Here is a 20,859-nt window from a genome sequence, read left to right as displayed (position 1 = left end):
GAACGATATATACAGCAACATATGCTGCCACCCAGACAACGTCTTTTTCAGAGAAGGCCTTGCGTATTTCAGCAAGACAAGGCCAAGCTGCATTCTGAGTGTATTACAACAGCATGGCTCCGTAGTAGAAGAGTCTGGACACTAAACTGACCTGTCTGCAGTCCAGACCTGTCACTCACTGAAAACATCTGGAGCATCATGAAACTAACAATACAATGAAGGAGACCCTGAACTGTTGAGCAGTTGAACTCTTATATCAGGCAAGAATGGGACAACATTTCACTTTCAAAACTCCAGAAACTGATCTCCTCAGCTCCCAAACGTTTACAGAGTGTTGTTAAAGAAGAGCTGATGCAACACAGTGGTAAACATGACCCTGTCCCAACTTTTTTGAAATGTGTTGTGGCATTAAATTCACATTGAGCATATATCTTTCATAAAACAATAAAATATATCAGTTTCAAGATTTGAAGTGCTGTCTTTGTTCTATTTTCAATTAAATATGGATTTACATGATTTGCACATCATCGAATTCTTTTTATTTACCTTTTACGTGGTGTCCCAACATTTTTGGAAACAGGGTTGTATTTTTTAAGCACGTTTCTACCTCTTGAAGCCTGTAGTTATTCAAGAAAAAAAACATCTGAAAATAGTCAGCCTGTTGACTCAGGCAAAGTGTGAGAAGAGATAAGGTCTTTATTTTCAAGGTTTGCAGGTCAAAAAAAAAAGAAAAAAAAAGTTGGCAATTATTATATTTGACTATAGCATTGAAATATTTTTTTGAGGTAACACTTTATTTAACATGCATTTTATTTTTTAACATGTTTATAATGTAGCTGTAAGTTTATATAAGTGTTTATTAATGACAACTATAACTCCTCTATAAACAGATGATAAATGACAGCTTCAGTGATGTAAACTGTCTTCTCAGGAAAAGTTTCTAAAATGTCTTATATCTGCTTACAACTGCATCACCTCGTGTAATAAACCATCTATCAAATGTTAATGTTACCGCTGATCAACACTCAAGGACTTGATCTCCAGCTCGGAGCTCACGCTGTGGGACGTGGTGCGGCACCGCCCCCTGGTGGCTGCGCGGGGCCGCTGCAGGAGGAAGTGGACCCGGCAGGCCGGAGAGGGAAGCGAAGGGAAAGGGCGGAGGAAAGGGAGCTGCCGAGGGGATTGAGAAAATGACAAACCGCCGCGATTTTTAGCAGCGGGATAATTTATTAGATCTAATTTTCATTTCGCAGGACTTTTCAGACACTTGATGCTACTTTGTCTTCCGTGAACGGCGTATGGCCACAAGGTAAGTGGGCTCGGCGGCGGCCGGTGAACACAGCCGGCCGTGTGAAGCTAGCTGGCTGCTTCGGCTAAGCTACGGTGCGCAGCGGTCCGCCGAGCAGCCGGCCCCGCAGAGCCGGGTCCGACCGCACCGCCGCGGGGCCGGTGACCCGGACAACCCGAGTGTAACCACCACAGGAGGCGTCTGGGTAGAGCTGTCATCCAGAGGTTTTACATGGTTTCACTGCGGTCAGACCCGACCTGCTGTTTTCTCACCAGTGTTAAAAAAAAAAAAAAGAGAGGGAGCAACATCATGAAAGAGCGACTGTGCGGAAGAAGTGACTGCCTGCGTGGCTGGACCCGTGCAGGCTGAGCCGGGCTCCAGCTCGCTAATGGTTAGCTTGTAGTCGCTAACCCCCGGTGGCCGGGGGGGGTCAAACGTGGCAGCCGTGTTGGTTTTGCCGCCGTGTTGTGTTCACAGCTGACACACGCAGCGCCCCGTGTTCCCGCCCGGTGGGTTCAGCTGTGACAGGCTGCTGCAGTGATGTGAACCTCACACAGGCTGAGGCCATCTCTCTGTACTGAGGTTGGACCGTGAAGGAATCAGGCTGTGCTGGGTCCACCACCTCACCTGACCCCCCCCCCCCTGCACCACAGCAGGACTACATGTCCCCCCCCACCCCCCACCCCCCTACTGGAAACAGCCAGAGTCAATAAAGGGACAAAGTTTCTCCTGTACCCAAATCCAGTGTTGGAGAGGAAGAGATGATATTAACTGGAGCAGAAGTTTTCCTGCTTTAAATGTGGCCCCTCCGCTTTGCCTCAGCCGAGCTCGTACTCCTGCTGCACAGACAGTAAAGGGCTGGTTAAACTGTGGTGGCAGCCAAGGCTTAGCCCCCCATTTTGCACAGCCCTGGTTTTGTGGTGTTGCGTGCTTTTGAGCGTAGGCGCACACTTTCACACGGGGCACACTGTGATGTAGGTACAAATGCTGGACAGGCTTCAGCTGTGCTGCAGTACTGGGTCACCATCTGCCCCGAGGGGAAACAAGCAAGAGGGGCAGCAAATCAATCAGGCTTCTCTCCACATATTATTGATAGTACACTTGTCATCTCTCTCTCTCTTCCCTCTCCTTGTTCTCCTCTTTCTCCCCTTCCCTCCCGGCCTTCTGTAATATTTGTTCCTCTCCCGCCCTATCTCTCTCCAGGTGACTGCTTGTTTGCTCAGATTGTAGCTCCAGCGCCACAGTCTGTCTGGGCCAAGTGGGTGGGAGGGAGACGGGCAGTTGCAGGGGCCATGCATCAGGGGTGAGGGGGATTCGTAGCGGGGGAAATACACAGCGTCGGGTGAGGAGGGGTTCGGGGCCGGTCGGTGTGGAGATGAAGCTCAAACAGCGCATGGTGGTGCTGTGTGCCGTGCTCCTCCTGCTGGGCCTGGCCAAGATCTTCCTGCTGGATGGAGGTGAAGGGTCCGCTGCCAGCCGACGGGACCTCAAAGCGTTTCGCAAGGTCAGGCTGCGCTGTTCCATTTTGAATTTTGTTTAAAAATGTGAATATTAAAACAATCCCACTGTTTTTGGGGAGACTAATTAGCAATATTTAGTAGACTAAGTAGCAGTATGTAATAATCATAAGTCACAGTCTGCTGGAGAGCGTTTGCATGCATGCTTAACATTGCACGCTGTAATCGTCACTCATTTCTAACAGATGGAAGCTGGCCTCTCTCTGTCCCGTGGCGCTCGCCTCACCCACACCCTGCAGTCTCCATGGGAGATAGCAAGCCAGTGGGTGGGCCCGAGAGAGGTGTACCCTGAGGAGACCCCGGAGCTGGCTGCTGTGCTCACTGCCCTCAGCACTGCCAGGATAGAACGGGCAGATGTGGGTTACAAGGGCACTCAGCTCAAAGCCCTGTTGGTGCTGGACGGGGGACAGAAAGTGGTCTTCAAACCCAAAAGGTCAACAGTGTTAAAAATAGGATTGCACACTTGTGTTTTATGCTTAAGAGTGATTCAGTTTTCTTAGTTTTGTCCTTTCCACCTTCCCTCAGATATAACAGAGACTATGTTGTTGAAGGCGAGCCGTACGCAGGCTATGACAGACACAACGCGGAGGTGGCGGCTTTTCACTTGGATAGGTGTGTAGGCATCGTTATGGGAGTGCCTGAAGTTTATTCTTACAGACTCTCTGATCTGTCTGTAGTAATCTTCTGGTATCATCTCCTGTCCACTCTGCAGGATCCTGGGGTTCAGGAGAGCACCTCTTGTGGTGGGGCGATACGTCAACCTGCGAACAGAGATTAAACCTGTGGCCACAGATCAGCTGCTGAGCACCTTCCTCATGCAGGGTGAGTACTGGTCCACTCTTTCTTCCTCCCTCACTCTCTCGCTTCTCCAGTGGTGTTATTGTATATCTTTACAATAATTTACCTTTGATTTACCTTTGATTTATCTTTCTTCTGACTTGCTTGGCAACTTTCTTTCTCACTTTCTTTCTCACTCACTTTTCCGGTCTTTCTATCTCCGGCTTTAACAGTCAACACAATAGTCCAGGAAACACCCTGCCAAGTCCTGTTTGGTAAGGGTGTGGAAACATACAGCTAATACAGTATCATCACGTCAGGTCAAAGTTATGCTTTTCACAGACATGTTTGTCAGAGTGGAAAAAAATAGACAGTACTGCATAGAATAGATTCTTATATTTTTAAATAGATTGAACTACCTCTCAAAGACAGATGGAGCTAAGCACCTTAACCTCAGGAAGCGTGCAACATGAGAACTGAATGATCAAATGAATGCAGTATCACTGCAGTAAGCACTACATTTGTTAAAGGGAAACTCCAGCAGTTTTACATTTAAAGGTTAGCTTGTCAGTCATGGGGACTGAACTACTCAACGTGTGAAAACGTGTGTGTAATGCTTAACGAATGAGCTGTCTAAAAGTGTGCAAAAATAACCATCAATGATGTCATCAGCTTGTTACCTGTGTTACTAACTGAGGGCATGGGGTTTGAATAATAAGGTGTGGAGGTTTTCCATGCAAACAGGTTATTGGTTGCATTTTGGGAAAGGTAGGATTAAGTTGGTTTTTTTTTTAAGAGCTTGAGCCACTAAAATTCAGGCCTTTGCTGCTTTGATCCTGACCTTCTCTGATTCTGACCATTGTTTTTTTATCTGTCTCTTTCGGGTCCCATTAACTTTATGGTAGTGTAATATTGAATCGCTGTAGTATGCCTTTGGGACTGTGTCAGAGAGGTGTTGATTCAATTCTGTCATCATTTTTGAGTTGTCAAGAGTTATTGAGCTCTCATAAGGGTAGACAGTATCATGACCATCTGAGTTTTTCATAACAGTTGATATCAAGGTAATTATCTCTTAAATATCTCTGGGCGTATGTGGCTGTAATGGGTAATGTAGCATATCAATAGAAGCCGGCCTTTTTTTTTTTTTTTTTTTTTTTTTTTTTTTTTCCATCAATTCAATAACCTTCTTTTATTTAGGTATTAGGTATTCAGGTATTAGGGTATAATATTTTATTCATAAAAAGCTTCTGACTTGATTCTCCACAAAGTTTGCTACATCATGGTACATATTGATATTACAATATGAAATTAAATATACCATGATATGGTACATTTCAAAACATGACATTTGTTGATAGCAAACTGGGCTCCAGGAGGTTTTTGGCTAAATGATGAATTGATTAGTTGAAAAAAAGAATTAATTAATAATGAAAATAAATGTTAGTTGCAGCTCTAGGTATTTCAGATAATTGTTGTTGCAGTAAAAAATGGCCTTGCTTGGTAAGATTATATGAACATGAACATATGAATTTGATACATACCATTTCATACCATTGGCGCTGCCTGTAATACGTAATCTTCTGTTCGAGTATCTTTGTTGTTAGGGCTCAAACCCATAAGGATAGAACCCCTGTTTTATGTTTTGAGTTTGAGCTAGTTTATTGTTATCCGTTGTCTTCTACCATGGATCAAAGTGGCATGAGCTGGAATCAGCTAGAAACATGTAACTTGGCCCAATAACTGGAAATGATGTGCAAATGCTTCTCAAGAAATATAATCCCAATCGGCCAGATGGTGGCGCTGTAATTAAGGCCTAAAAATCCAATTTTTGAAAGGCTACACCCCTTACAGTTTCAGTCCAGTCGATTGGAATTTTAACACAGATCCATAATGTGAACAGTAGTGACATCTACTTTTTGGATTTTGTCTGTATCAATACTAAATTTGGAATACAGCGGCGCAGGACTGAGCTACGCAATCGTATTTTATAAATAGGCAAGATTGGTTCAAAACACGGCAACTATCGGCCAAAACATCCTTTAAAAAATTGGCCATAACTCACTGACCATTCGTCTAGTTGTCATAAATCTTGGTAGATGTCTTCACGCTGCGACTCCCGACCCACAGGAGGCGGAACAAATCCCACTAACGTGTACCTTTTGGTGCACGTGCCTCTTAGACAATGAAGACCAGCATGGTGGGGTTTTTTTTAAAACTAATATAAATAATGTGAAATACAGTAAAATGAGCGCTACTTTGTGGATTTAGAATGTGTAGATTTGGTATGCTACCTTTTGAGCTGAGCTACACAATTTTACAAGAAATGGGCAAGATTGGTTCAAAAACATGGCTGCCAAAAGGGCGTATACCTATAGCTCAAACTGTCTTAGAGCAATCATCATTAAACTCATTTCAGACATGCTGCACAGTCTTGTTAATACCTAATAGAGGGTGTGCAATGATTGGTTGACATTTTGGTTCAGAAATTCAGCTGCATGTACCAACTTCACTTTGATAATCAGACGTTGGTATTAAATCTAGCAAAGAGGAGTTTGATAATTGGATAAAGCTCCAGAGGGGACAGTTCTTCTCTGGGTTCCTCCGTCAGTGAGTGAATGAAACGAAAGCTGTAATTCTTAGTTTTTCATTATATTTATAATAACAATTTGCTTTATTTTGGTGAAACCATGTTTTGGATTAAAACATATTTTGAGTAATTTAAACGTACTCAATTAATATTTTGTTAAATTAGATTTGACAAATTACAAAGTGCTGAAAAGTAATTGCAACAAGTTTTCAGAATACATGTAAAAGAAATACTACCCACATCTGAGTATAAGTTCACCAACATGAGTATTTAAGACTACTGGGGAATACCAGTCAGCTTTTACAAAAACATACTGTTGGCATATTGTTGATTGTATATGTACTTTTGTAGCATTATGCGATTAAGGTAACCATGTAATAGCATTTTTATAACACAAAACCCACAAGGCTTACGCATCATCTTACAGTGAGCGTTCCATAACAAACTATGTCCTGTGCAAATAAAACCAATAACAACTAGCAAAGCACTGTAGAGATGCTATACATGAGAATGAGCTTCATTACAAATGGTGCCAAGTAAAGAAATGTATGCTACACTAGCCCATAAGCCTATCATGGGTCACCATAAATGTAAGCAATAAAAGCAGTGCACACACTGCACACTGTGTATACAATGAGTATACTGTAGTTTCCTGGAGTTGCATTTTGTCTGAAATAGCAACAAATGTGATTGGTGGTTGCCACAACAGAAAGATGTCTCTGTAATAGCATTTTGTATGATCAACATAGTGATGGATGTTTAAAATGTGTCATAGGCAACATAACACTTGTTACTTTCCCAACATAGCAACAACATAATGTTTACAAGGTCATATTTATGTAGACAGACTCTCAAAGCATTCTATCAGGAGTCTAATCCATGCCATTTAAGTATATTTCTCGTCAAATCTGTAAAGATTTTAATGACTTCATATCTTAGAGTTGAAGTTGACCTGCTGTTTCATTACAACTTATTGGTTAGCATTTGGTTTATTCCACATTTCTCAGCCCATCTCATAGCAAACATATTGTACACAGTTTACACGAGTTTCAAAAGCTACCTAGATCTGTGATGCTGCCACCCAGTTGGGGCATGAGTCTGATAACGTGGGGCTGTAGCCTACAATAGTTTCTCTGCTTACTGTATTTCAGTATATTTTTCCAATTCCTTGACTAGACCTGCACAGCCTTAAACTAATCATTTAAGTTATTCACTTGTGAAAATAATAGTTCGAACATACCTTGCAGCTTGGAGTAACTGTAGCAGAAAGAGGGCAAAAAAAGGCTTAGTATCATAACAGCACCTTGAATTGCGTTATTCTATTTCTCTATTTGTTAGCCCATCTTTAACTCCAGTCATAGTTGTCTACATTTTTTTTCATCAATGAGCTCCCCAATGCATTTACTGTATAGTAGACAAGGTACAATGTTATTTACTACATTTATTTAGAATTTTCTACATACGTTGTGACAGGGCTGAACAATTAATTGAAACATTATCGAAATCGCAAAATGGGCAAGTGCAATATTCAAATTGCAAGAGCTACAATTTTCTTTTGATAAAGGTAAAAATTTGTTACAGAGACACCCAGGCCTCCAAATCACATTCTCCAGACGTAAAGGTATATGCTTGTTGGGTATAGATCGTTATTTGTAAATTTTTTTCTGTGAAAATGAAATACAAAAATTTCCATTCCAACTGAAATTGTGACTCATATCACGATCGCAATATCTGTCAAAATAATTACAATATGATTTTTTTTTTTTTTTTTGCATATCGTTCAGCCCTACGTTATGACGATGAAAGTGTGTGAAAGTGTGTGATTGGTCTCAGTTTCTCTTTAAACAGAATTAAAGTGGCTGACGTGACTTTGCTCAGCTTTGGGAAGCCCGTTGCTGCTTGTGTGATTGAGCTGCTTCCTTCTGTCGAGCGCAAAAAAGTGTGAACCAGCGAACTGCTGCTTGTGGCTACATTTTACTGATGTAAATGGATTTTGAGGGCTTGTCTTCATCAGTTGAACTGATGTGACCTGACAAAGCAGATCTCTATGCATTCAGTAGATGAGTGTGGAGAGCACATGCTGTGATGATACTTTTTTTTTATTATAATTTTTTAAAAATGTTTACTTTTTTATTATGTAACAATTAATAAACATGACATTATTATGAAGATTAAAGTCAGCGTGAACACTGTCCGTCTTCGCTGCTGTACTTTTTCTGTTGTGAGTCCATGTTGTGGTTTTTCTCCTTGTCACAATGTAGAATATTTCATTGTTTTTTGCTGATTCTCTTGTTCTTCAGGCCACGCATATGATGTACATTCTGAAAGTTGCCTTGTGTCATTTACGGCCAATCAGTGTCTTATGAGTCATCTCTGTACTGACCTTTGCCATTGTGGCTTACAGCCAGTGGACACAGTACCACCCACAATCACAGTGGTGTAAACAGTTACACAAATGTATCACACAGTTCTCAACAGAGGTGTTTAATAAGGAATGAATTAAAAGTGTTGATTGCAAAGGACACAAATACAAAGGATCTACCGCTAGATTCAATTAGTTATACACAAGATTTTGATGTTATTTACCACAATGGAGGTAAATAACACTAACTTGACATTTGAATACACAACAGAAACATATTTTCTAGAAAAAGAATCCTCTGAATTATCCACAGATCTCACTATGAACAAATAAACTTTCGACAAAAAAGGTACTCTCAACGAAAACAGACTATTCTAAGGATTGTCCATAGTAGTTATGAGAAAATGTTCTTTTTGTGATGTGGGTTACCCAAAAAACATCTAAAGCTGTATGAGACTACGGGACTAGACTAGACACCCACCATAACTGACTCATGGAGTCAGTCGGAGTATTTGTTTTACAGCTACACAAACTACAGCCTTATTAATAGTCATTATTTTGACACCTATTCAGTCTTAACCTCAGAGGCAGCCAAATATGTCTCAGAAAAGCAGGGTTTATTGTGACAAATGTGTCTTCAGTGAGCCTAAAAAACCAAACCAGGGCTCATCTGTTTCATTAAACCAACTCAGAGCTGATGAGATCAGATGGCTACATGGCTACAAAGCAGCAAATATTGCACATACACCTTATGTATACCATAAACCATTGTCAGTGCAATAAACAAAGCTAAAGAGGACTTTTGGCAGCATGTTGCGTGTTGAACGCAGACGCTGACACAGGTAGAGGTAAACCGACAACTTAATGTAATTTTTAACTAGTGCTGAAATTATTTTTTGATGACCCAATTAGAAACTGAACAGAAATTAATCACTATTTTCATAATTGATGTATTATTTCAGTAACTTATACTTAAAACAAACACACTGTTTGTGTGTCATGTGACTGTAAGTGAGGTGTTGAGATTGTTTCTCAGGCCTAATAAGCCAGATACTAACATCACTTTGACAATATGGGGACAATTCGATGCCCTTTTTTGTTGTTGTTTTAACATTTTTATCAACAAAAAGATTTGTTAATTAATTTTTGATTTGTTAGGAGAAAACATGATTGCTTTAATTCAGCTTTCTGTACATTACGTAATCATGAAATGTGAAAATGTGATATGTCATTAGAACGGAAGGCACAGGTGGACAGTGACACCTTTGACCCTCAGGAACTTTCTCCAACAGAGGTGTGTGTGTGTGTGTGTGTGTGTGTGTGTGTGTGTGTGTGTGTGTGTGTGTGTGTGTGTGTGTGTGTGTGTTTTCTGGGTTTCTGTGAGGCAGATGTATTGATGAAAACAGTCAGTGTACTCTGTTTCTGAGTCATTATCTTTTGATGAGGCAGATAGTGTGTGCTTAGGAATGGAAACACTCTCTTTCACTTCAAAGTCCTTCACTCTTTTCACTGAAAGAATGTGGCAGAAGACTTCATGCTGTACCTCCGTACAGAGCCATGTTTGAATCTCTTATCACATCTCATCATTACTGATACGAGGTCATAGTCAGGTGGATTTATTTTCATGGGTGCCATTTTTCTCTCTCTCTCTCCAGGTAATAATACATGCTTCTATGGGAAGTGTTATTACTGTCGGGAGAGTGAGCCAGCGTGTGCAGAGGGAGAGATAATGGAGGGATCATTAACCCTTTGGCTGCCAGACGTCTGGCCGTTGCAGAAACACAGACATCCCTGGGGGCGCACATACAGAGAGGGGAAACTGGCCAGGTGGGTGTTGAGTGTGAGTCCAAAAATGATCTCTACAGTAGTTTTATTAGTTTACAAAGTCAAGGAAAATGTGACTAGATTATAGTGTTTGATATTTATCAGAAGGAAATGGAAATGATGCCAATGCTGAGCATAAATAGCTCTTCCATCATAGAGATATTCTGAGAAAAGCTTCCTGGGGTGGGAGGGTGAAGATAGGAGGGGGAGGTAAGTGAGAGAGGAGATATCCTGTTAGTGATAGGCAACTGAGCAAATATTTCTATGAATGAAAAATAAGGAGTCAAATATTGAACTGAAATATGTTATATATACTTTTGAGGAACATTTAACCTAAAAGCAAGAGAGAAACTACACGATGATACTTGCACACAATATGAAGTTATGGCAGGACAAATTAAATGTAATATTTATTTGATACTACAAATTATTATCGTAAGTTAATACATCATATGACGCTGGGAAAAGCATAAACTATCAGCGATCACTCTGATGATGGTTGATTACGGAGATTATTGTCCATTGGCACAACCCAATTCCAAAAACTGTTTTAAGTAGCTAAAATTCAGTTAGTCAAACTAGATCGGTGGAAAAAAATCAAAGATGAGATGGCTCACAGTATGTAAACTGGTCATTCTGATCGGGCTCCATTACTTATCAAGTGGCCTTCCAGTATGCGAAAATGTGATAATGAAACTATGAATAAACTATGAAAGAAATTATTATTGTTCACAAAGATTTATTCACCACTAAGATGAGGTATCAGGATTTCCATAGTCGTTACGAATTGCATATGTGTTGGGACTACTGTCAGAAACACAGCATATACAGTCCAGACTGTCAGTATTTGGACAGCTACACACTTTAGTTCCTCAGGTTCTGTGCTTCACAGGCCTCCACACTAACTTTTTACACTAGTTTCACTGGTGCACCTGACTTATTCATTTTCGTTCACCAGCCCATAATTTAAGTGCACCCAAAATTTTTCACCGTGCCTTTTGGCATAGCAATAATACGTTTTAAGTATTACCTTTTTGGGCTGTCCAATAATATATTACCCATATATATTGGAAGCCATATATTTTGGGCTTTTTGTACTTTGTAGGCTCTGGCTTTGGCTCACAGTCAGATAAGGACATCTCTGCTGACGATGTTGGGTCAAGATTACTGTACAGTCTTGAGCTACATGTACTTTACTTGATTATTTCCATTTTTTACTACTTGTACTCCACTACAGTATAGAGGGAAATTTTACACAATGGATAATATAACATATTTATAAAGGTTAAACCAGTGGTTTCAACCTGGCTTCATTTCAGAAAGTGTTTAATCTAACAAATCTTAATGATATGATATAAAATATAATTCAGAGAGACCACAGTAGTACTTTTACTACATTTTGCCGCTGATATTAATATGCTTTTATTTAAGTAGGAATTTTATTGCAAGACCTTTTCCTTGAAGAAAAAGCAATCAATATTATCAATCAATATTGAATTACCAATATGTTATGTTCTCGCATACACACATGCCTTTTTTTTCCCCATCCCACATTCAGCTAACAAGAATATGAGGGGCTAAGCCAATCAGTGGCAGAGTAGAGATGGGTCTTCGCAATATATGGGTGGGCAAAAAAATAAAGCTGCACACATACACACACAGAGACAGACCTTCAAAGTGTCAGGCGCACCAGTGCAACCAATAAAAATGTTTAGTTGCACCTTACAGATCTTCAGTTGCATGTGTAAAAGGTCGAATTTGTGGAACCTCATCTTCGGCACATTCAGTTTGAAATAAAATGATAGATACCGCATTCAAGTGGTATCAGTTTTAATATGAGTAGGCTTAAATGAATATATAGAATGTGTGGGAAAATGTAGCCCTGGGAAAAAATATAACTCAGCTTCTTGCCGCTGAGAAGCTGATAACATGTTCTTACAAGATGTGTAATGGGAAATGTGCTTAGCTCAGCAGTGATGATGCCTCACGACCAGTGATCAAAACATCCTCAGACTTCAATTGCAGAAGTTCAATTGCATTTTAAAGTGCAAAGATGTAACATTATGTAAGATTACCAAAATTTGCAAGACAGGATCCTGGAATTGTTGCTGTCGTTGTTGAGTTCTGTGCAGAAATTGCAGATAGCAGAACTGCAAGTTGAGCTATCAGCAGGATTTCAATATTGGTTATGGATTGCATCATTAGAAAGTTATCAGAAACTTTGTCTAATTTTGACACTAAAACACTGACTATTCCAGACAGTGCTGCATGACCAAACAGCAAATACAGTCCAGCCCATAAGTATTTGGACAGTAAAGCCCCTTTTCCACATAAAAACGCTAAGACCCACTTACATTGGGCTTTTTTCATCAGTGGAAAAGGGTGCAATCAGCATTCACAACTGGTTCAAATGACTCTGCAGTAGATGCTGGTATTTATCGGCACCAGCTCCGATCGGCATTGATGTAAACACGACACCTGGGTGCACCTGCTCATTTTTGCCCCTTTTCCTGCTTTAACATCTGTCAGAGCACACAGACACTATAGACAGATCTGTCACCTGCCCAGCTACACTGCACTCTGGGGTGAAAGAGTGAGCTGCAGCCCCGAAATAAGTTTTAAAAACACACAATCACAGATTGAAGTGTCTCACATTGAGGCTCTGACACTTTTTGAGGTTTTTACCAGTTTGCACGGCAGCTAGCACCTCACTCTTCCTCCACTGTATATATATGTGTGCTCTGTAAGTACAAGTGATGACATTGCTCCTTTTAGTTGTGTGTGTCCTCAGTCCGAACAGAAAGGCTAACTTGAGTGGCAGTGAAGAAGGGATCAATTTGCTTTTATTAGCGGGTTTACCTGGGTTTAAAAAAAAACTGCTTATACCTGCTAATTTTAGTGTAAAAAGGGTATAATATTTATTATGATTTCATAATATTTTTTTTTCATCAGTTTGAAATAAAATGATTGGTACTACATTAAAGTGCCAAGTCTCAGTTTTAATTTGAGTCGGCTTATATAGAACAGAGTGCAGCTAGGGCTGTATTTTTTTTTCCATAGCCGACCTGAGTCTGAGAGAGTTGTAACAAAGTTTGACCAAAGCCCAACCAGTCAGTATAAGCTGAAGCTCTGAGTTTGTGTTACCCTGTCACTCAGTTGTAGTCACCATGGTCACAGTTTGCCTTTGGGCACCTTGTAAATGACTGTCAAAAGGCTGATGTGACCAAAACCGACCCAAATTTATACATCATTTCTAAATTTTCGTATGAGCCCAGCCCAACCTGACAGGTCTTGACAGGTCACACCAGGCTCAGGTATCCACCCTCCAATATAGAAAGAACTATGAGGCAGGCATAGCCCATACATATCCCAAACAGTTCATTCAGCGTGTGCTCTGTAGTAAGCGAAAGCTGACTATGAACAATAATTGAAGAATGGATTTTGAAACTCAGCTTGCATGTGACAAGAAGCTGAATGTGTCGTGCTTAGCTCAGCAGTAATGATGCATGATCCGTAAATCATCAGACTTCAATTGCAGAAGTGCAGTTACATACAAAAGTGCAGAAATGTAAAATTATGTAAGATTATCAAAATAAGCAAGATAGAGATTCCACACAAATGCTGTTGAGATCCAGCAAGTGTTGTTAAAAGTTTACTTGTACAGAGTGTGTGTTGTGAGGTCCTGTCAGTGATACCTGCTTCAACAGACTTTCAAGCAAACACCACCTGCATAGTAGATTGTGATCTGTTTTTATTGGCTTTGCACTTGTTTTAAACATCCAGGTGGGAGTATGATGAAAGTTACTGCGAGGCAGTGAAGAAAATGCCCCCATATGATGCAGGGCCAAGGCTCTTAGATGTCATAGACACGGCGATATTTGATTATCTCATTGGGAACGCTGACCGTCATCACTATGAGAGCTTCCAGGACGATGGTGGTGCCAGCATGCTTATCCTGCTCGACAACGCAAAGAGGTGAGCAATGAAGTGAAGGATTTAACAATCAAGATCTCTTTTTTGTCCTTTACTAGTCTTATCTTACAACATAATACATTTAATTGTTTATATTGAGCAGATTTCATAAACACAGTTACAAGTCTTCCACCATTTGTAACACACCCTCTGAGGTTTTTTTTTCTCCTGAAATGGGAGGTCAAAAATGGACTGTTACAATTCATTGGGAGTCCCCCCTTAAATTAGACTCATTAAAGCACTCTGGTGCAGGAAGGGGAATTTAGTGGAAAACTCTACACTTTACTCAAACATGTCATCAGCACAACATTCTGATTTTGAAGTTCACTTTCTCATCTCACATTTTTAGTGTTATTTTCATTTTCACTTTCAATTAATGTTCAGTTTGTGTTGATATTTTCTGGCATGCTCATCTTTTTCAAGAACTCCCTTGTTGCCACTGAAACTACTTAAAAGCTGAGTCGTGGGAGCAGCCACTTCTATGAAGTGAGGACACTGAGCATTGAGCTTATTTTGTTTTCGATGATCAAACCAGTGGAAAATTTTCTGTCTGCATGATGGCTGTTTTTCCAACTGAGCTACTGAATATATAACTTTCATCAAGCACATCATCTATATATGTCTTCATATTTTGTAGCATAAATATATTTTCCAGTAATCTTAGCAGCTTCGCTTCGTTAGTTTTACAGGGAACCCCATCTGACACGAGATTTGGCTTTCACAATTCTTGCTCACTGTTTCCGACTGTTAAGTTGTTTCATAACTGAACAGACTGTCCTGCCAGTGAGTGTCATTTCATACTAGCATTAGGTTGAGACAATAATCTGAAAACTTATTAAAACTGACATCAGTTTTTCATTGACTTAATTCAAGTCACTTCTTTGTATTCAGGAAATTCATTCCTTTAGACAAGCTGTCATCTTGTCATTGACATTCACAGTGAAAAAGTAAGCGAACCCTTGGATTTAATAACTGGTCGAACCTCCTTTGGCAGCAATAACTTCAAACAGCCATCCTGTAGAAGACCCTGATAAACTTGTGAGCTGCCCAGGACCAGAGTCAGCAAAGCAGCCCCAAATCATGACACCCCCTCCACCTCACACACACACACACACTCACACACACCCTAAAAAAAAAATAAATAAAAAAAAAAAATCCAGATGACCTCCTATAATTGGACTGGCAAAACAAAAATGAAGAAGTTAAATGTGATATTGACTTTTATAAATCAGTTCCAGTCTCTCTTGTCGGGATGATTAATGGAATCAAGAGTGCTTTCATGTTTTATTGCTTGGTTTTACTTTAAGCAACTGGATTCAATTATTATACCTTTCATCTGGAACTGAGACAAACCATCAGAATTACTAAAAATACACTTATCAAAACCAATGGATGCAGGTGGTTTTAACTTACCAGACTTTAAAATGTACTATTGGGCTGCTCATTTATCCAGCCATACATTGTGAATTTCCCCACTGTGGGACTAATAAAGGCTATCTTATCTTATCTTATGGTACATAAGAGGGCCTCTTTCTACCACAGGCTCACAGTCCACCATGGTTACTCGCTGAGGGATTGCTTTGTAAGAAGTCTTCCTCTCCTGCTCTCCTCAATAGCCCCACAACAGTTCATAAAACATATTTTAGTCATGGCTTTGTAGTTGGCAATACTGAAAAAATCTGGACACAGATAAAATGATATATTAAGGCTCCAAAGTTCTATGAAATCAGTGGAAATCATTCCTGGTCTGAATGATAACTTTTTTCCACTTGGAGAAGAGAGGTATCTTTGATGTAGGTGGCCTATATATTAATGGGAACTTTGCTTCTTTTTCACAGTTACATGTTGTTTACAATAACCCTGCTTCAAGTTTATCCAGAGATTTACAAATTTCAGACTACATCAGGAAGAATGTAATCTTTTAGAAGCATGAGTCCCTGGAGGCAATAAATGCATTCAGTCCTGATTCTCAGGGGGCAGTCTTCTCTCTTTTTTCTTTTTTTTTTTAAATCACATCCTACATAACAGTGGGACTTAACCAGACATAGTAAACATTGGACTAAATGATGAGGGCTGGGATGAATGGTTGAAGAGTATACACAACTGTTCGATCAATGTCAGACATAATCTTATACAGTTTAAAAAGTTACATAGACTATATTATTATCAAGAAAAGATAGAAGATTTTCAGATTTTTCACCTGTTTGAAAATCTTGGAACAGTAATTTAACACATTCTTCCTGGTTATGCAGTCAACGCTTCCTGGAAAAACATTTTCCATTGTTTTTTAGGGGCTTCAATGAAGAATGATCCGCTGATACTTGAAAACAACTAGATCCTTATCTTCTGCGGATAACAATGGAAAAAAATGACTGTTTTGTTTGGAATGGTTATCTCAAAGTTAAACCTGCAGACACTGAGATTTCATAATAAAGATAACTGTGAGATATGAAGACACAATCAAGAATTGTTGAGTTTCGTAAAACTGGAAAGGGTTACAAAGTCATCTCAAAGAGATTAGATGCTGATCAGTCTACAGTCAAACACACTGTCTATAAATAGAAATGTTTTGTACCGACGAAACATATGCAAAGTATATTGCATCAAGTATGCTGACATATCGGAAGTCCTCCCAGGTCCATTCACAAGTAGGCAATGAAAACAACAGCACTTAAACACACAAAAAAATAGTTGAATAGCTGAAAGCACTTCGGGTAATATGAAACTGCTGTCATAACAAACACATCATCCAAGCTTGGTTCTGGGCAGCTGAAAGAGCACTGTTCTGCTTCAGTTGACTTCTGAGTGAAGTGTGTCGTAGATGCGTTGCATTTAGACGTGTGTGCGTTTTTCTCTACGGTGCCATGTCCAGCAAAGCGTGGCTAATCCATCCTGATGGCTTCTCTTAACCGCAGCACAGACAGGCGTCCAGCTCCAGTTTGCTTACTTTATTTTCTAGTTGTAATTTGTTTTTGTTTTTTTTTTGTGTGTGTATGTGTGTGTTTTTTCATCGTGTAGCTTTGGGAACGCAGCTTTGGATGAACGAAGCATCCTAGCACCACTCTACCAGTGCTGCATGTGAGTACTCAGAAAAATCTTCATTCAAAAATTGTAATTTTCTTCTAATTTGGTTAATTTTTTTTTACTATATATCTGTTGCGTTTCCTCTCCCTGTCAGGGTTCGTGTGTCCACATGGAACAGATTAAACCTGCTGAGAAGTGGAGCTCTGAGTTCAGCTATGCGGCAGGCGCTGGCATTCGACCCTATCCATCCAGTTCTGGCTGAACCACACCTTGCAGCCCTGGACAGGCGCCTGTCTGGAGTCATAGCGACTGTTAAGCAGTGCATGGAGGCGCAGGGCCCCGACAACGCTCTAATAGAGGACCGAATGAACCTGCCACATCCCTAGAAACAAGGGAGAGGAGTAAACGACAAAAACAAGATGGACCGGGACTTCACTTCCTGAGCCTGGAGAAGAGGAGGGGGGGGGGCGTGGAAGGAGAAGACTGAGCAAACAGATCAGCCCTGGTGTTAAAGAAAGAGATGCACACTGAGTTAATAGATCAAAAGGGTGGAACAAAGACTGTGGATTTATTCCGCCCTTGTTCCTCCCTTGTTTGCACTCTGACATGACTGGTTCTTAAAAAAGGAATCACTGGATTCACGGTATTGGAACTGTGTCACTTTTCGGCTATAAAAACTTTCTCTCAGGACTGTTGTGCACTAGAGGACAGTATCCGCTGTAAGAACCTCTCCGTCTACTACTACTGGTTGTAACATCACTCCTGCCATGTACAAGATCCTCCCTCCCTGTCCGTCTTTTTAGTCAAACAAGAAGAAAAATTGGAGCTTCGAGAGACGCAGACACTCAAAATAGCAGGAAGGAAAGTTCAAATGAGCCACCAACATCTGGATGAAAGACACTGTTTCAGGCTGTTTGAAACTTACAGTCCAAGAAACTGAAAATCCGTTTTAGAACTGAAAATGCTTTTTTTTCTTTCTTTGAACTGAAATTTACCTTTGACTGAGGAAAAAAAGAGAATCAACTCAGTCGTACCCCATCAGTGTGTACATATTTAACTAAGTAGTGACATAGAATTATGAGACAAAAGAATATAAATTTGTGGATGATATTATTAAATAAGCTTAAGTGTCTGTGTGTGTGTGTGTGTGTGTGTGTGTGTGTGCGTGTGTGTGTGTGTGTGTGTGTGTGTGTGTGTGTGTGTCAGTGTCAGAGTGCCATATTGTGCCGTAAATAAGAAAGCTACTGATATGACAGACTTGAAGTGGGGGGACACAGAGGTCATGGGTGTGTGGGTTGATCTTCAGCATTAAACTATGATCTGTTTCATTGTGGTTCTCACTCTGCCTTCTTTTCTTCCATCCATTCACCACTTAAAAGCACTAGGGCTGTTTTGAGATAGGTATTTGTGTTGTCAGTGCAACTGGGTTCATGTTGGAAGGGGCTTTCACTTAACTCTTACTTTTAGTTGCTCTGATATTTTCATCTTGGTCAGATTAGATCTGAGAAGCATTACAGGTCATATCTGGAACGCACTGGTTGTAGTTTATGATAACTAGTTTTAGTTTTCCTCTTCCCTCATCTCATTTTCTGTAAAGGTTTGTTTTCATTTTTCTAAATTTGAATCACCTCTCGTCCTAAATTCAGTTCAAATTTAAGGAAGCAGTTGCTCGTTAGTCACATATTAGTCACAGGGGTGAGTCCATACCTAAGGGATTTGGCACTTGTTGCCATTACCCAAGATCGTCTCTAAAAACAGTGCATTCCAGTGTTTGTGTACATTGTGGCGTTTGTGTACATTAGAGATTTAAACAGATTTCAGTGATGTGGAGCCAGGGCCAGTACACCTTGCACATCAAAACAAAATAATTTATCTATTTTTTGACACACAACTTTATGATTAAGGTGGTGAGGGGTTTTCAGCTGCGGTTTGCACACCTGTGACTATGTCTGCAACATCCAGCTGAGGTCTGATCCAGTGTGGTAAAGACAGCTGACTGTAAGCAGACTGATCTCAACTGCAAACAGACACAACATGTCTGATCCTTATTTTCAATCTTTCAAAGTTTTTTCACATCATGTTCACATCATCAGGTTGCAGATGGTTTGTAAAAGGATGTGTGTGGGCTGCTGATGATTAACCCAATAACACTTTCCTTCCACAAACTAAAACTTTCCTCATTCTTCTGCTGTTCTGCTCTTGATGTTAACGCTTGCTTAAACTGAAATACCCAGCTTGTCCAAAAAAAAAAAAAAAAAAAAAACCCTCATCCCTCTAAATCTGATAACTCAGTATTCCTTGAATCAATATTTTGACCTGTGAATACATCTAAGTGTTGTTACAGTACTTCTGGTGATGGATTTCCCCATTTTACCAAGTGTTTCCGTTACAGATCATTTATCACCACAGGAGCTTATCCTTATCACTTGACATTTCCCTCATCAGGCTTGTCAATGCCGGCAGTGGGTAACATGGCTATGAAGTGTATACACCGTATTCTTTGGTTTGTGAGTTGTGTTGTGTTTGCTACACCCACAATGGGGAAACGTAATTGTGAAACCATGTGGCTGGTCCCCCCTTCCCACATGCAGATGTTCACTCTCAGCTGCCTGCTCGTCTTGCTGTCACATCCAGCCTCCTCTGTGTTTATGTGTGCAACACCTCAGATGATATAGGACAGCTGTTTCGTTTAAGATAAGCAGGTGTTTCTGAGGGGACACATTGCAAAACATTGAAACTTTGAGAAAAAGCGCTGCGTTTGTCATGTTGGGACATGTCAGGACAAGTCAGAGTAAATAATCAATGTGCGTTTCTGATGTTTCACAGAATGAATTATTGTGGTGTTTGCCTCTGTAGCTGCCATCATGCCATCCAACATTGAGCTTTTATTACTACCAGTTCTCTCTGGAGAGACTTCTTACATGGACTTTTTTTATACTTGTCCCCCCCCCAAACCCCAGGAAGCTGTGACCATAAAATGGGAAAAGGTACACCAAAAATACCACAGGAGTACTATTAACTCATCAGTGCAGACACTAGATGTCCCTATAGTATAATTTATGTAGTCCATAGATAATTTTTGGGATGGACAGCATTGCAGTGAGCATGATAAAGCCCACTGAAAACTCACCGCTGAATGTGACAAGCATTGCAGAAGTCCCATCACCTATTACAGGAATATCAAAAACTGTGTAGGACGAGAAAGATGAAGACAAAACTGTAAACTATGATAGAATGAGTGTTGACTCAGTACAAGTACTGAAACCACACTGTACATCTCATACTCTCGCAGCTCAGAGTGAAGCAATGGCACTAATGTCTCCAAAGTCTTAATCATATGACCCTCTGGAAATCATACTCTCTCTCTCTCTCTGTTTGTGTGTGTATTTGTACTTGCTACATAGTAAGGACCAAAAAAAGTATTTTACTAACAGAGTGAGGACATTTTGGGAAAGTGAGGACATTTTGGGCGGTCCTCACTTTTTGAGACACCTTCAAATCACATTTT

At 40.3% G+C, this 20,859-nt stretch overlaps 1 protein-coding gene across 1 annotated transcript; it reads left to right on the top strand.

The window, feature by feature from the left end:
* Positions 1-1,134: 1,134 nt before the first annotated feature.
* Positions 1,135-18,679, top strand: fam20b (FAM20B glycosaminoglycan xylosylkinase). Its single transcript, XM_071487372.1, has 9 exons — positions 1,135-1,309; positions 2,492-2,792; positions 2,991-3,238; positions 3,331-3,417; positions 3,518-3,627; positions 10,187-10,358; positions 14,139-14,330; positions 17,346-17,405; positions 17,506-18,679. The coding sequence occupies exons 2-9, from the start codon at positions 2,664-2,666 to the stop codon at positions 17,735-17,737; spliced, it is 1,230 nt and encodes a 409-aa protein (XP_071343473.1). The 5' UTR covers positions 1,135-1,309; positions 2,492-2,663; the 3' UTR covers positions 17,738-18,679.
* The last annotated feature ends 2,180 nt before the right edge of the window (positions 18,680-20,859 follow it).

The sequence above is a fragment of the Trachinotus anak genome, unplaced genomic scaffold, assembly GCF_046630095.1.
Source record: "Trachinotus anak isolate AG129_WGS33_773 ecotype Australia unplaced genomic scaffold, CSIRO_AGI_Tana_v1 ptg000010l, whole genome shotgun sequence".
Lineage (NCBI taxonomy): Eukaryota > Metazoa > Chordata > Actinopteri > Carangiformes > Carangidae > Trachinotus > Trachinotus anak.
This window is presented reverse-complemented; position numbering and strand designations above follow the sequence as displayed.

Excerpts from the sequence above, each read along its gene's own strand:
- fam20b (XM_071487372.1), top strand. The coding sequence starts at position 2,664 with ATGAAGCTCAAACAGCGCATGGTGGTGCTGTGTGCCGTGCTCCTCCTG. Across the intron at positions 10,359-14,138 it reads AGAGAGGGGAAACTGGCCAG|GTGGGAGTATGATGAAAGTT; the intron begins GTGGGTGTTGAG and ends TTAAACATCCAG. Across the intron at positions 17,406-17,505 it reads CCACTCTACCAGTGCTGCAT|GGTTCGTGTGTCCACATGGA; the intron begins GTGAGTACTCAG and ends TCTCCCTGTCAG.